This window comes from Scyliorhinus torazame, chromosome 17 (genome assembly GCF_047496885.1).
Source record: "Scyliorhinus torazame isolate Kashiwa2021f chromosome 17, sScyTor2.1, whole genome shotgun sequence".
NCBI lineage: Eukaryota > Metazoa > Chordata > Chondrichthyes > Carcharhiniformes > Scyliorhinidae > Scyliorhinus > Scyliorhinus torazame.
The window spans coordinates 35650732-35665549 of NC_092723.1; the positions used below are offsets into that span (position 1 = coordinate 35650732).

General features: G+C 47.3%; 1 protein-coding gene and 1 non-coding gene across 4 annotated transcripts in view; both read right to left on the reverse strand.

The window, feature by feature from the left end:
- kif21b (kinesin family member 21B) overlaps nucleotides 1-14818 on the reverse strand; it is a 223118-nt gene that overhangs the window by 14536 nt on the left and 193764 nt on the right. For all 3 annotated transcript variants that reach the window (XR_011935738.1, XR_011935737.1, XM_072480319.1), the window contains 2 exons: nucleotides 3073-3237; nucleotides 1282-1399 (listed from right to left, as the gene is read on the reverse strand). Coding sequence is in view for 1 of the 3 variants with exons in the window: in XM_072480319.1 (XP_072336420.1) it covers nucleotides 1282-1399; nucleotides 3073-3237 (283 nt within the window). In the remaining 2 variants the exon portion in view is untranslated. The remainder of the gene's footprint in view (nucleotides 1-1281; nucleotides 1400-3072; nucleotides 3238-14818) is intronic.
- On the reverse strand, nucleotides 295-367 carry trnam-cau (transfer RNA methionine (anticodon CAU)). Its single transcript has one exon. It is a non-coding gene; the product is annotated as a tRNA-Met (tRNA).

The following is a 14818-nucleotide window of genomic DNA, read 5'->3' on the forward strand; positions in this document are numbered from 1 at the left end:
TAAATATTTTTTATTTGAGTCACAAGTAGGCTTAACACTGCAATGAAGTTACTGAAGAATATCCCCGAGTCATCTGTTCGGGTATACTGAGGGAGAATTTAGAATGCCGACTTCACTTAACAAGCATGTGTTTCGGGACTTGTGGGAGGAAACCGGAGCACCCGGAGGAAACCCATGGAGAGAATGTTCACACTCTGCACAGACAGTGATCCAAGCCAGGAATTGAACCCGGGTCCCTGGCGCTGTGAAGCAGCAGTGCAAACCACTGTGCTACCGTGCGGCCCTTAAAAGGGCTGCCTTCTCTGAGAATTTAACTCAGGACCTTCAGATTATGAGTCTGACGTTCTGCCGACTGTGCCAAGAAGACTTCTTGGTGATTATTGACACCTTTATTGGCCCATAGTAAAATGGAATTATTCGCAAAGTGGAAAGTTATTAAAGATTGTTTTTACATATCCTAGTGTTACCAGTGTTTATTGGTTCTACATAATGTATAATGGGTGAATGAGTCTGTTTCCTGAAACAGCCAGTAACACTTTGATGTCATTCCAGCTGGATCATCACAATAATTGTTGTAAAAAATTTGTGCTTCAGTAGGTAATAAATCTGCTCCAGGATGAATTTCTACAATAAGGTTAATCTCAATATTAATTTAAAAAAAACTTACTGCCAGTTTCAATCTGAGTTGCTATTGTATAGAACGGAACATCATTAATTTTATTAACCTGATAAATAATCGATATTATAATTGACTGTATAATATGGTGCTAAAATATACTTAAATTACTGTTGATTTTTCATTACACCAGAAACTTAATGCTGCAAATGACAAACACCAAAAGGGTAAATTGTGACTCTCCATTTTAGACTTATAATAATCTTTACTGGTGTCACAAGTAGGCTTACATGAACACTGCAATGAAGTCACTGTGAAAATCCCCCAGTCGCCACACTCCGGCGCCTGTTCGGGTACACAGAGGGAGAATTCAGAATGTCGAATTCACCTAACAAGCACATCTTTTGGGACTTGTGGGAGGAAACTGGAGACCCGGCGGAAATCCACGTAGACACGGGGAGAAGATGCAGACTCCACAAAGACAGTGACCCAAGCAGGAATTGAACCTGGGACCCTGGCGCTGTGAAGCAACAGTGCTAACCACTGTGCTACTGTGCCGCCCACTTTAGTCTTTAGACTTTCGTCTAAACATAATGAAGAGTTGCTACTGGGAGTGTATGATGTGGCAGTTTATAATGCTGTGTTTAGATCACAAAGAACATTACCTTCACATAGTGATCTTTGGATCCAGTGATGACCAGGTCATGTTTTGTTGCCATTCTCTCCACTGTGAGGCACATCACTGGACCAATGTGGCCCGTGAGTTTCCCCACAGGTTGAATTCTACAAGCAGACAAAGAAAATAAATGGATACTTGCGAGGGACAAACAAGTGCGTGAGACAACTAGAATTCTGCACACCGAAGAAACGAGCGTTACCACTGCAAGGCAAAATTGTAAGAAAAAATAACATTACTCCTCCCCCCCCCAACCCCTCCCCCCCCCCAACCCCAAGTTTTGTCATCCATTGAAATAACTGATTTTTTACGAATTAATTCTCAGTTGTGAATTCACTATCAAGGCTGATATTTATTGACCATCGCTGTTATCCTTGAAGGTGCTGCTTTTTTGAACTTCTGCAGTCCATGTGGTAAAGATGCTCCCATAATGCCATTAAGCAGGAGGTACTAATAGTTTGAACCAGCATGATGAAGGAAATATATCCAATTCAGGATGGTATACATTTGGACAAGATCTTGGAGACAATGGCAGTTCCATGCGCCTTGTGCAAATTGCTGTTATGCATTCTGTAGAATGTTGCACATTGCAGGCAATTGGTGGGGGAGTTTGGTGTTGAGACTAGTGTATAAATTGCAGATTAAGTAGACTGCTCTGTTCTGGAAGTTGTTAAGGTTCTGAGTATTGTTGCGGCTGTCTTCCTCAGGTCAGGAACAATCTGACTTTTGCCTTGTATATGTTTGAGAAGCTTTGGGAATCAGCAGGTGATAAATTTTTGAAGAACATTGCCTATTTCATAGGTAATCATCTTTAATATAATTCTTAAATATATCAGGAAACGCAATGACATGAAAATATCGGGGAAATCCAATAAATCGGAATGTTTTCTACTAGTTGCATATTTTTAAAATACTATTGGAAAATGTAGGTTGCTTAAAGACAGGGACAGTTTGGTTGTGTGAATGAAATTGTGCTTTTGGTATGTTGATGAGCCTAGCAACACTGCAAACAGATGTTTAGCTCAGGAAAGCTGGTAACAATGGGGAACAGAACATAAAGGTTTCGAATGAGGAGACAAGGTGTGAACTTTGAATTTACATTCAAAGGTGCTCACAACATGAATTCAGTTCAGATAAAGGAAGACCAAACGGGAAAAACTGTACATCAGAAGCATTAAACTGATGCAAGAGTAGCTGTTTGAGGCCTCAGGCAATAGAAGGAATGGCTTAACTCCCAGCAAGTCATATCTGAGAAGAAAGCTTGCTTAGTGTGGTAACCATTACTGGATTAAAAAAATTATTTTAATAACCTATAAAATGCTGTGGAGATTGAAGGAGAGTTAGCTCTGAAGGTGGTGAAATGGTGTTTGAGACTTGGGAGAGCTGGTGTTAATGTTTATAGCCATTGTTTTAGTTGTACTTCTAGTTGAATTTATTGTTGTTTATTTCATTGTTAAGAAACATTTATTTTTTTTGAAATCATCAGTAAATGTCGAGAACATAATTTTCTGGTTTTCAAATCTTATCTCACATTATCAAACTGCAAAATGTAGTTGAGGGCTGCTATTTCAGGTTTCCCTTCTGGGATTTGGAAGAACCTGACGTTTACCAGCCCTGTTCTTAACAAATAAAAAGAATAATCAATTCATGATGAAGAATTGAAAATATGTTGCACATTTTATTTAAATACCTCCTATCTCATCAAATAAACGGAGGTTAAAATTACTTGTACACAACATAAAAAGAAAACAACGAAACATGACCAAGAAAGGTGTCTTACTTCTTAAGATCCCAAATGCGAACAGAGTTGCCGGTAGCAGCATAGAGGAGTGTGCCAGCAGGATTCAGTGCAATCTGATTGATCTGGTGCTCACCTTGTGCAATACTCAAAGTGCGATTGGCTGTGCTGGCACAAGCATCACCTGAAATCACCTGACCAGAGGAACTGATCATAGAAAAAAAGAGATAGTTATTTGTCTTCAATTAGGTGCATGTCAACATCCTGAAATCTATTAATTCTATTCATTCAGCTTCAACGACTCCATGAAGTGACTTGCTACGTTCTGTAATATCACTTTAAGAGTGCTAGAACATACAGTGCAGAAGGAGGCCATTTGGCCCATCGAGTCTGCACCGACCCACTTAAGCCCTCACTTCCATCCTATTTCCGTAACCCAACAACCCCATCTAACCTTCTTGATCACAAAGGGCAATTTATCATGGCCAATCCACTTAACCTGCACGTCTTTGGACTGTGGGAGGAAACCGGAGCACCCGGAGGAAACCCACGCAGACACGGGGAGAACATGCAGACTCCGCACAGACAGTGACCCAAGCCGGGAATCGAAAATAGGACCCTGGAGCTGTGAAGCCACAGTGCTATCCACTTGTGCTACCGTGCTGCCCCTTTAAGAAGCTCAGCATGCAGATAGGCCAGGTGTCTGGATGTCATCCTGTGACCAAGAGCCACAGTCTCTCTCCATGCACTGTAGTATCCTAGATAGCAGGATTTGCCGAGAGATTGCTCTACTATTTGTACTGATCTAGTGGTAAACAAACCCCACCAGAGATCCTCAACTAAACAGAATCCATGTAAGTCATCATGACAAGCTGATCGCCCAATGTCACCCTCTTCCTCAAAATATATGTGAGCTATTGTTACACGAGGAAGACACGGCAATAAATTGACATTCAACCAGATGGTCGGAGTATTTCAGCCGTTCACGATGCCGGCATCATCCGGTCCCGCCGATAGCAACCCCCCTCCACGGGTTTCCTGGCGAAGAGGGGTGCATTCAGAATATGCCGCCACAGGGCAGTGGCGGGCCACCTCCATCGCTATGAAATACGTGGCGGATTGCATGGAAAATCCCGCCTGGTGTGTTCTTGCTCACTCCACTCGCAACCAGCAACTGAGTTAAAAATAATTGGTAATGACTTCCGGTTGCGGCGATGTCCAGCTAAGCCGCAGGTTTTGGCGGCTCCAGCTCAAACGGACCTTCGGGCTCTTTTAAGAGCCACAGCGGGGAATTTTTTCAGGACAAAACCCGGTGTGGGGTGAGACAACAGGGAGTCCCCCCCCAACGAAAGAGAAAAATATCGGCGGCGGCGGCCAGATCGCGAAGAATCCTCGAAGATAGGGACAGGAGGAAAAAAGGAGCAAGGTGGCGGCGGAGAAAGCCCAGGCGACATGGGGGCTGGACCAAGACGAATTTTTAAGACGGTGTGTGGAGCTGCTTAAGAAGGAGGTGCTGACCCCGATGCTACAGGCAATTGAGGGGCTTAAGGAGGCACAAAAGACCCAGGAGATGGAGCTCCGCGTGGTGGAGCAGCAGGTGACGGACAACGAAGACGAGATCCTGGGCCTGGCGGTCAAAACGCAGACGCACGAGGCGCTCCACAAAAAGTGCATTGAAAGGATTGAAGCCCTAGAAAATAGAGCACGGAGAAAGAACCTTCGGATCCTGGGTCTCCCCGAGGGAGTGGAAGGAGTGGACTGCGGGGCTTACGTGAGCACGATGCTAAGCTCGTTAATGGGAGCTGAGGCCCCCTCGGGCCCCTTGGAAGTGGAAGGGGCTCACCGGGTCCCTGCGAGGAGACCAAAGGCGGGAGAACCACCTAGGGCGACGATCGTGCGATTTCATCGCTTCAATGACAGAGAAGTGGTTCTGAGATGGGCCAAAAAGGTACGAAGTAGTAGATGGGAGAATGCGGTGGTACGGGTATACCAGGATTGGAGTGCGGAGGTGGCGAGAAGGAGGGCGTGTTTTAATCGAGCCAAGGAGGTGCTACACAAGAAAGTGAAGTTCGGGATGCTGCACCCGGTGCGACTGTGGGTCACGTACCAGGAGAGACATCACTACTTCGAAACGGCGGAAGAAGCATGGACCTTTATTAAAAACGAGAAACTGGATCGGAACTGAGGGACTGATGTTAGAGGGGAAATGACAATGCCGATGCATATAGGGATGTAAATTGGGACGGGGGGGACACTCAGAAATGTGGGCGCCGGTGGGGGGAAAGAAGAGAAATAGGCGGGGGATGGGGAATGGGAGTGGGGCGGTAGAGGGAGCTGCGCCACAAGGGGCGGGACAACTATAGAGAATACGGGGCTTACTGTCCTTGTTCCCGTGCCAGAAAGGTGATGGCGGGAAGATAGGCGCAAGGTAGATGGGAGTTCCCCACACGGGGGGGGTCAAGGAGTGAGCGGGAGAAGCCGGGGTCAGTTGAAGTCAGCTGACTTTCGGAAGTAACATGGGGGGAGCAATCATGCTAGATGGGGATCTAGCGGGGGGGGGGGGGGGGGGGGAGAATATCTGGGTTGCGGCTGCAGAAATCAAAGAGGAACTGGTTAAAGAAAGGTTGGTCGGGGCTGGAATGTATTAAAACAAAAAAAAATTGGTAATTTTCACTTAAATGATCCAGTAAAATTATATGAAGCCCCGTCCTTTCCTTGGATTGTCATCTTCCCATGGTGGAGAGACTTGAACATTCCATTGATCCCGTTGGCAGGGCCACCCATGTCGGTTAAGGTCAGAGGGGAACAGCCAGACAAAGCACGATCCAATACAAATCCTCAACGGCGGATCAGGCAGAACATACTTGTATTGAATTGTATCAATAGCTGCGATGAAGGCTGCAGCAGCAGGGAGATCATAAGAACTTAAGAACTAGGAGCAGGAGTAGGCCATCTGGCCCCTCGAGCCTGCTCCACCATTCAATGAGATCATGGCTGATCTTTTGTGGACTCAGCTCCACTTTCCAGCCCGAACACCATATTTCTCAATTTATTCTCAAAAAACTATCTATCTTTATCTTAAAAACATTTAATGAAGGAGCCTCTACTGCTTCACTGGGCAAGGAATTCCATAGATTCACAACCCTTTGGGTGAAGAAGTTCCTCCTAAACTCAGTCCTAAATCTACTTCCCCTTATTTTGAGGCTATGCCCCCTAGTTCTGCTTTCACCCGCCAGTGGAAACAACCTGCCCGCATCTATCCTATCTATTCCCTTCATAATCTTGTATGTTTCTATAAGATCCCCCCATATCCTTCTAAATTCCAACGAGTACAGTCCCAGTCTACTCAACCTCTCCTCGTAATCCAACCCCTTCAGATCTGGGATTAACCTAGTGAATCTCCTCTGCACACCCTCCAGTGCCAGTACGTCCTTTCTCAAGTAAGGAGACCAAAACTGAACACAATACTCCAGGTGTGGCCTCACTAACACCTTATACAATTGCAGCAGAACCTCCCTAGTCTTAAACTCCATCCCTCTAGCAATGAAGGACAAAATTCCATTTGCCTTCTTAATCACCTGTTGCACCTGAAAACCAACTTTTTGCGACTCATGCACTAGCACACCCAGGTCTCTCTGCACAGCAGCATGTTTTAATATTTTATCATTTAAATAATAATCCCTTTTGCTGTTATTCCTACCAAAATGGATAACCTCACATTTGTCTACATTGTATTCCATCTGCCAGACCGTAGCCCATTCACTTAGCCTATCCAAATCCCTCTGCAGACTTCCAGTATCCTCTGCACTTTTTGCTTTACCACTTATCTTAGTGTCGTCTGCAAACTTGGACACATTGCCCTTGGTCCCCAACTCCAAATCATCTATGTAAATTGTGAACAGTTGTGGGCCCAACACTGATCCCTGAGGGACACCACTAGCTACTGATTGCCAACCAGAGAAACACCCATTAATCCCCACTCTTTGCTTTCTATTAATTAACCAATCCTCTATCCATGCTACTACTTTCCCCTTAATGCCATGCATCATTATCTTATGCAACAACCTTTTGTGCGGCACCTTGTCAAAGGCTTTCTGGAAATCCAGATATACCACATCCATTGGCTCCCCGTTATTTACCGCACTGTTAATGTCCTCAAAAAATTCCACTAAATTAGTTAGGCACGACCTGCCCTTTATGAACCCATGCTGCGTCTGTCCAATGGGACAATTTCCATCCAGATGCCTCGCTATTTCTTCCTTGATGATAGATTCCAGCATCTTCCCTACTACCGAAGTTAAGCTCACTGGCCTATAATTACCCACTTTCTGCCTACCTCCTTTTTTAAACAGTGGTGTCACGTTTGCTAATTTCCAATCCGCCGGGACCACCCCAGAATCTAGTGAATTTTGGTAAATTATCACTAGTGCATTTGCAATTTCCCTAGCCATCTCTTTTAGCACTCTGGGATGCATTCCATCAGGTCCAGGAGACTTGTCTACCGTTAGCCCCATTAGCTTGCCCATCACTACCTCCTTGGTGATAACAATCCTTTCAAGGTCCTCACCTGTCATAGCCTCATTTCCATCAGTCACTGGCATGTTATTTGTGTCTTCCACTGTGAAGACCGACCCAAAAAACCTGTTCAGTTCCTCAGCCATTTCCTCATCTCCCATTATTAAATCTCCCTTCTCATCCTCTAAAGGACCAAACTTTACCTTAGCCACTCTTTTTGTTTTATGTATTTGTAGAAACTTTTACTATCTTTTTATATTCTGAGCAAGTTTACTCTCATAATCTATCTTACTCTTCTTTATAGCTTTTTTAGTAGCTTTCTGTTGCCCCCTATAGATTTCCCAATCCTCTAGCCTCCCACTAATCTTTGCTACTTTGTATGTTTTTTCCTTCAATTTGATACTCTCCCTTATTTCCTTAGATATCCACGGTCGATTTTCCCTCTGTTTACCGTCCTTCCTTTTTGTTGGTATAAACCTTTGCTGAGCACTGTGAAAAATCAATTGGAAGGTTCGCCACTGTTCCTCAACTGTTTCACCATAAAGTCTTTGCTCCCAGTCTACCTTAGCTAGTTCTTCTCCCATCCCATTGTAATCTCCTTTGTTTAAGCACAAAACACTAGTGCTTGATTTTACCTTCTCACCCTCCATCTGTATTTTAAATTCCACCATATTGTGATCGCTCCTTCCGAGAGGATCCCTAACTCTGAGATCCTGAATCAATCCTGTCTCATTACACAGGACCAGATCTAGGACCGCTTGTTCCCTTGTAGGTTCCATTACATACTGTTCTAGGAAACTATCGCGGATACATTCTATAAACTCCTCCTCAAGGCTGCCTTGACCGACCTGGTTAAACCAATCAACATGTAGATTAAAATCCCCCATGATAACTGCTGTACCATTTCTACATGCATCTGTTATTTCTTTGTTTATTACCTGCCCCACCATAATGTTACTATTTGGTGGCCTATAGATTACTCCTATTAGTGACTTTTTCGCCTTACTATTCCTGATTTCCACCCAAATGGATTCAACCTTATCCTCCATAGCACCGATGTCATCCCTTACTGTTGCCCAGATGTCATCCTTAAATAACAGAGCTACACCACCTCCGTTACCATCCACTCTGTCCTTCTGAAAAGTTTGATACCCTCGGATATTTAACTCCCAGTCGTGACCATCCTTTAACCATGTTTCAGTAATGGCCACTAAATCATAGTCATTCACAATGATTTGCGGCATCAACTCATTTACCTTATTCCGAATACTACGAGCATTCAGGTAAAGTACACTTATGCCCAATCATCGAGGTTCCCTTGCCAATGGAATTGGACCTATCTTCTGTCAAGTACCTTGGGCGCGATTCTCCGACCACCCCCGCCGGGTCGGAGAATTGCTGGGGGCTGGCGTGAATCTCGCCCCCGCCGTGTCCCGAATTCTCCGCCACCAGAGAATCGGGTGGGGGCGGGAATCGCGCCGCGCCGGTCAGCGGCTCCCTACGGCGATTCTCTGGCCTGCGATGGGCCGAAGTCCCACCGCTGTCAACCCTCGCCAGCCGGCGTGGATTGAACCACCTACCTTACCGGCGGGGGCAGGCGGCGTGGGCGGGCTCCGGGGTCCTGGGGGGCGGGGGGGGCGCGGGGTGATCTGGCCCCGGGGGGTGCCCCCACGGTGGCCTGGACCGCGATCGGGGCCCACCGATCGGCGGGCGGGCCTGTGACGTGGGGGCACTCTTTTTTTTCCTGACTTCGCCATGGTCTCCACTATGGTGGAGGCGGAAGAGACCCCCTCCACTGCACATGCGCGAGGATGCCGTGAGCGTCCGCTGGCGCTCCCGCGCATGCGTCGCCCGGCGAAGTCCTTTCGGCGCCGGCTGGCGTGGTGCCAAAGGCCTTTCCCGCCAGCCGGCGGGGCGGAAATCACTCCGGCGCGGGCCTAGCCCCTCAAGGTAAGGGCTAGGCCCCTAAAGGTGCGGAGAATTCCGCACCTTTGGGAAGGCCCGACGGCGGAGTGGTTCCCGCCACTCCATTACGCCGGATTCCCCAGTCCCGCCGGGTAGGGGAGAATCGCAGCCCATGTATCTGCTGATGTGCAACAGCATACCCACGTTAAAAGATGTCCCACGCCAGGTATCTATCTGGAGGAAACCCGCACCCCGCCCCACACAGACAAGCCCTGCGGCAATTGGAGAGAGGTGACAGGGACAGGACCATGAAATCTGGAAGTCCCTAGCTTCTGACTGGCACGTAGGTAGTGGAGTTTGAATCAGTCATCTCGCTCTTGGAATAGGAACAGGAGAGTGTTTCGACAGCTTTCTTCACGACTGAGCAACCCTCTTCACGATCCACTCTGTTCACCCCTCATGGGAAAGGGCTAAAAAAGGTGCCCTAAAAATAGTCTGTTCCATCCCCAATTGCATCCAGCAGACTCATCTACCTGTGGTCAGAAGATCAAAGTTAAATTGGATTTCGGAACCTGTACAAACTCTCATAGATAATGAGCAAGTCAATCGACCGGAATGGAAAACTGCCCTTGTTGCTCTTCAACTCAGGCACTTCAACAGCTGAGGTAGTGGTCACACCTGCCATGGTAGATGGTAGTGATTACACCTTCTTCTCAAGAGGAAAATCCAAGGATCAGCCCACGACACATGGAATTGGTTTCACCATCAACACCAAGTTCATTAACTGATTCTCATGACCCTCAATCTACAACTTACCGAGAACCAGCAGACAACAGTTGTGAGCGCCTATGCCCCCAACCCTTGATGCCAATGATGAGTCCAAAGAAGGCTACTACTCCACCCTGAACACCATACTCTCCAATATTCCCAAGGAAGACAAGATCATCCTCCTTGGGGATTTCAACACCAGGGTTGGAAAGGACTCCCAAATATGAAAATGAACCAATGGAAAAGAAGGGCTTGAGAATTGCATCTTCAATGTGATTCTCCTGCTTACCAAATGTGCAGGACACCAGCTTGTCATCATTATCATACTGTTCTGCCAAAAAGACAAGTTCAAGACTTCCTGGAGATATCAATGATCAAAGCACTGGCAAATGATTAACTTTGTCATTGTCTGATCTTGAGACCAAAAGGATGCCCGGTGCAGATGACTGCTGGTCAGACCACCGGCTCATCCGTTCCTCTATGTTCATCAAACTCCACCAGAAACAGCGGAAGATGAAGAAAAAGTTGAGAAAAAAGATCCACGTTGTGCGGCTTAAAAAGCCAAGCATGCTAGTGAACTTCCAACAAGGTCTTCTCCAAAATCTCCAAAGTGTCCGTTCTACTGCAGTGGAGGAAAATTGGAAAGAGCTGAAGTCAGCAATCATCCTAAGTTGTGAAGAAACCATTGTCCGCAAGACCAGAAAACACCAAGACGAACGAGGGAAATAAAGAACCAATACTGGACTGAGAAAGCCAAAGAGTGGAAACCCCTTGTTGATCAGCATGACATTCGGGGCTTCTTCAGTGCCACCAAAGAAATATATGGACCCAATATCCTGGGCCGCAAGCCAGTGCAGGGTAACCCTCTTGAGAGACAAAGAAAATATTGGGCTTTGATGAAGAGAAAACTTCAAAAAACTCCTAAACAATGATATAATCATAGATAAGGACCTGTTTGAGGAAATTCCCATAAAAGATGATCTTGGACTCCCACCAAGCATGGACAAAGTCGAAGACGCCATTAAACACATGAAGAATAGAAAAGCCGCAGGAGTGGACGCGATCCCAGCGGAAATTTTCAAACTTGGAGAAGAGATTAATTACCTGTCATCTCCATCAGCTGTTGCTGAAAATCTCAGACAGAGAAGAAAATCCTGCTGATCTCAGGGTCATTGCCACCATTTTCAAGAAAGGAGACAAAGTGGACTGTGGGAACTACCGAGGAATCTCCCTACACTCTACCACTTGGAAGATCATCACCCGAATCCTTGCCAGTCGCCTTCTCCCAGGCTCTGAAGAAATCCTTCCAGGATGCCATAGTGGCTTGCAACCAAACTGTGGAACAGTGGACATGATTTTCACTGCTTGGCAACTTCAAGAGGAATGCTAGGAGCATCATCAACCACTCTTCATGGCCTTCATTGATCTGACCAAGGCTTTTGACTCAGTCAAAGTGCTTTGGAAGACCCAGTCAAAGGTCGACTTTGAGAAATCTGTTAACATCCTCTGACTCTTCCAGAAATGAAAATGAAATGAAATGAAATGAAAATCGCTTATTGTCACAAGTCGGCTTCAAATGAAGTTACTGTGAAAAATCCGGCGCCTGTTCGGGGAGGCTGGTACGGGAATTGAACAGTGCTGCTGGCCTGCCTTCAAAGCCAGCGATTTAGCCCTGTGCTAAACCAGCCCCGTTAATAAGATGTCTGTGGCGGTCCTCACTGACCGGAAATAAGACAGAAACCTTTGAGGACAAGACTGGAGTCAACCAGGGATGTGTCATTACCCCCAATCTTTCCTCCATCCTCATCGCCACCATCCTTTCCCTTGTAAAGAGCAAGCTTCCCAGTGAAGTGAACATAGACTACAGGAAACGTTTTATTCCCAACCAGTTGAAATCCAATAAGAAAACAACACTAACATCGCTCATGGAACTTCAGCATGCAGATCTCCACTCTCTCAGAAGACAATCTCTATAAGCCATGATTGAGACCTTTGCGGAAGCGTATCAAAGAATCGGTCTCAGCTTCAATCTCAAGAAGACTCAAGTCCTTTACAAACCTACTCCAGGGCAAGATCCTATCTCTCCCTCTAAGATCAATGGAGAAACCTGACGTAGAACGTTTCCCATACTTCGGGATCCACCTCTCCTCTAAAGCTGAGATTGATGTGGAGATTCATATCCAAGCCATGAGTACCCCCTTTGTTTTGTTTGAAAATCTTTTTATTGGGTTTTCTCATATTTATGAACAGTTGTTGCTTATATATTACATTTCTCTTGCCCGCGCTAATTTGCTTTATTTTACAGAGATGTTTGTTTTGTCCTTCATTTGACTAACTGTACGTACAATTTGCTGCCCTCTGGATTAGTCGATGATATCCCCCCTTCCACCCCCCCCCCCCCCACATTGGTTTCAGCAGCCTTCCTCTTCTCTTGTGGTTTCCCCATTTTCTTCCCCCCCCCCCACCGCTCCCCAGGTTGCGCAGTCCTTTGGTTCTCCACATTTTCTTTTTCCCCTGGCTTACTCCTCGTTGCTGGCCTCGAACAGGTTTTGTAACAGACCGACGAACTGCCCCCAAGTATCCAGGAAGCCTTCCTCTGACCCTCGGGTGGTGTACGTAATCTTCTCCAGGTGGAGAAATTCCGAGAGGTCAGCGAGCCAGTCTGCAGCTTTGGGTGGTGCTGCTGATCGCCAGCCAAGCAGGATTCTCTGGCGTGCGATTAGGGAAGTGAAAGCAAGGGCGTTGGCCCCCTTCCCCATGTGTAACTCTGGCTGCTCCGATACCCCGAAGATTGCCACTATTGGGCATGTCTTCACCCTCACCCCCACAACCTTGGACATTGCCTTGGAGAAGGCTGTCCAGAACCCAGCAAGCTTGGGGCAAGCCCAAAACATGTGGGTGTGGTTGGCCGGGCCCCTCTGGCACCTCCCACATTTGTCCTCCACCTCCGGGAAGAACCTGCTCATTCGGGTTCTGGTCAGGAGCACTCTTTGAGCTGCATTAGGCTTAGCCTTGCGCAGAAGGAGGTGGAGCTCACCCTGCTTAGTGCTTCGCTCCAGAGTCCCCATCCTACCCCTATCCCCAGTTCGTCCTCCTATTTTTGTCTGGTCCCATCCAGTGGTGTTCGGGCTCTGTCCAGTAGCTGTCCATATATTTTCCCACATAACCTCCCTCCTTCTCGCTGCTTGTGCCTCTCAGGTCCTCTAGCAGTGCTCTCTGGGGTCCCGGGGTAAACAACTGTCTCTTTGCGGAGGAAGTGCTTTATTTGGAGAGTCTCAATTCCTGTCCTTTTGCTAGTTTCTATTTCCTCGTCAGTTCGTCCAGTGTCGCCAATCTGCGCCCTACGTAGATGTCCCCGACTGCCAATGTAACGCCGTCCCGCCTCCATCTTTTGAAGGTGGTATCTAGCATGGCTGGGGGGAATCTGTGATTGCCGCAGATGGGGGCCACAGGGGATATTTTGGTTATCCCGAAGTGCTGTCTCAACTGGGTCCACGTTCTCAGCGTGGCCGCTACCACTGGGCTCGTTGTGTACCTTGTTGAGGAGGATGGGAGTGCTGCTGTGGCCAGGACCCGAAAAGTTGTTCCTTTACAGGATGCCTCCTCCATTTATACCCAATCTGCGTTGGGTTCTTGTACCCATCCCGTCACTTTTTCTGCCGTTGCTGCCCAGTGGTAATATTGTAGGTTCGATAGAGCCAGGCCCCCTCTGACTTTCCCTCTTTGCAGTGTCGGTTTGGGAATTCTCGGGTTCTTACCCGCCCCACACAAACGCCATGATTAGCCTGTCTATGTTTTGGAAAAATACCTTGGGGATGAAGATCGGGATGTATCTAAAGAGGAAGAGGAACCTTGGCAGTACGTTCATCTTGATCGTCTGCACCTTTCCTGCCAGGGAGAGTGGGAGTGAGCTCCACCGTTAAAGGTCTTTTCTTACTTCCTCCACCAGGCTGGTCATGTTCCACTTGTAGATTTGTGTCCAGTCTCTGGCTATTTGGATCCCCAGGTAATGGAATCTGTTCTGGGCCGTTTTGAACGGGAGCCCCTTCAGCTCTGTCCCTCCCCCTTTTGGGTTCACTGGGAATGTCTCAGGTTAAGTTTGTAGCCCGAGAAGGTTCCAAACTCTTTCAGTATTTGCAGTATTGCCTTCAGTTCCTCCTGTGGTTTCGAGACATAGAGGAGCAGGTCATCTGCATAGAGTGAGACTCTGTGCTCTCTGTCTCCTCTCCGGATTCCCTTCCAGCTTTTTGCGTCCCGCAGAGCTATCGCCAGGGGTTCGATCGCTAGCACCAACAAGAGTGGTGACAGGGGGCAGCCCTGTCTTGTTCCTCTCTGTAGATGCAAGTATTCAGAGCTGGTGGGGTTAGTTCGGACACTTGCTTTGGGAGCATTGTACAGGAACCTAACCCAGGCGGTGAATCCCGCTCCTAGCCCAAATAGTTCCAGTACCTCGAGGAGGTAGCTCCATTCGACTCTGTCAAAGGCCTTTTCTGTGTCCAGGGAGAAGATCACCTCTGGTGTTCTCTCCCCGGGGGAGGGGGGGGTCATTATCACATTCAGCAGCCGCCTGATGTTCGCTGTGAGCTGCCTGCTCCTGACA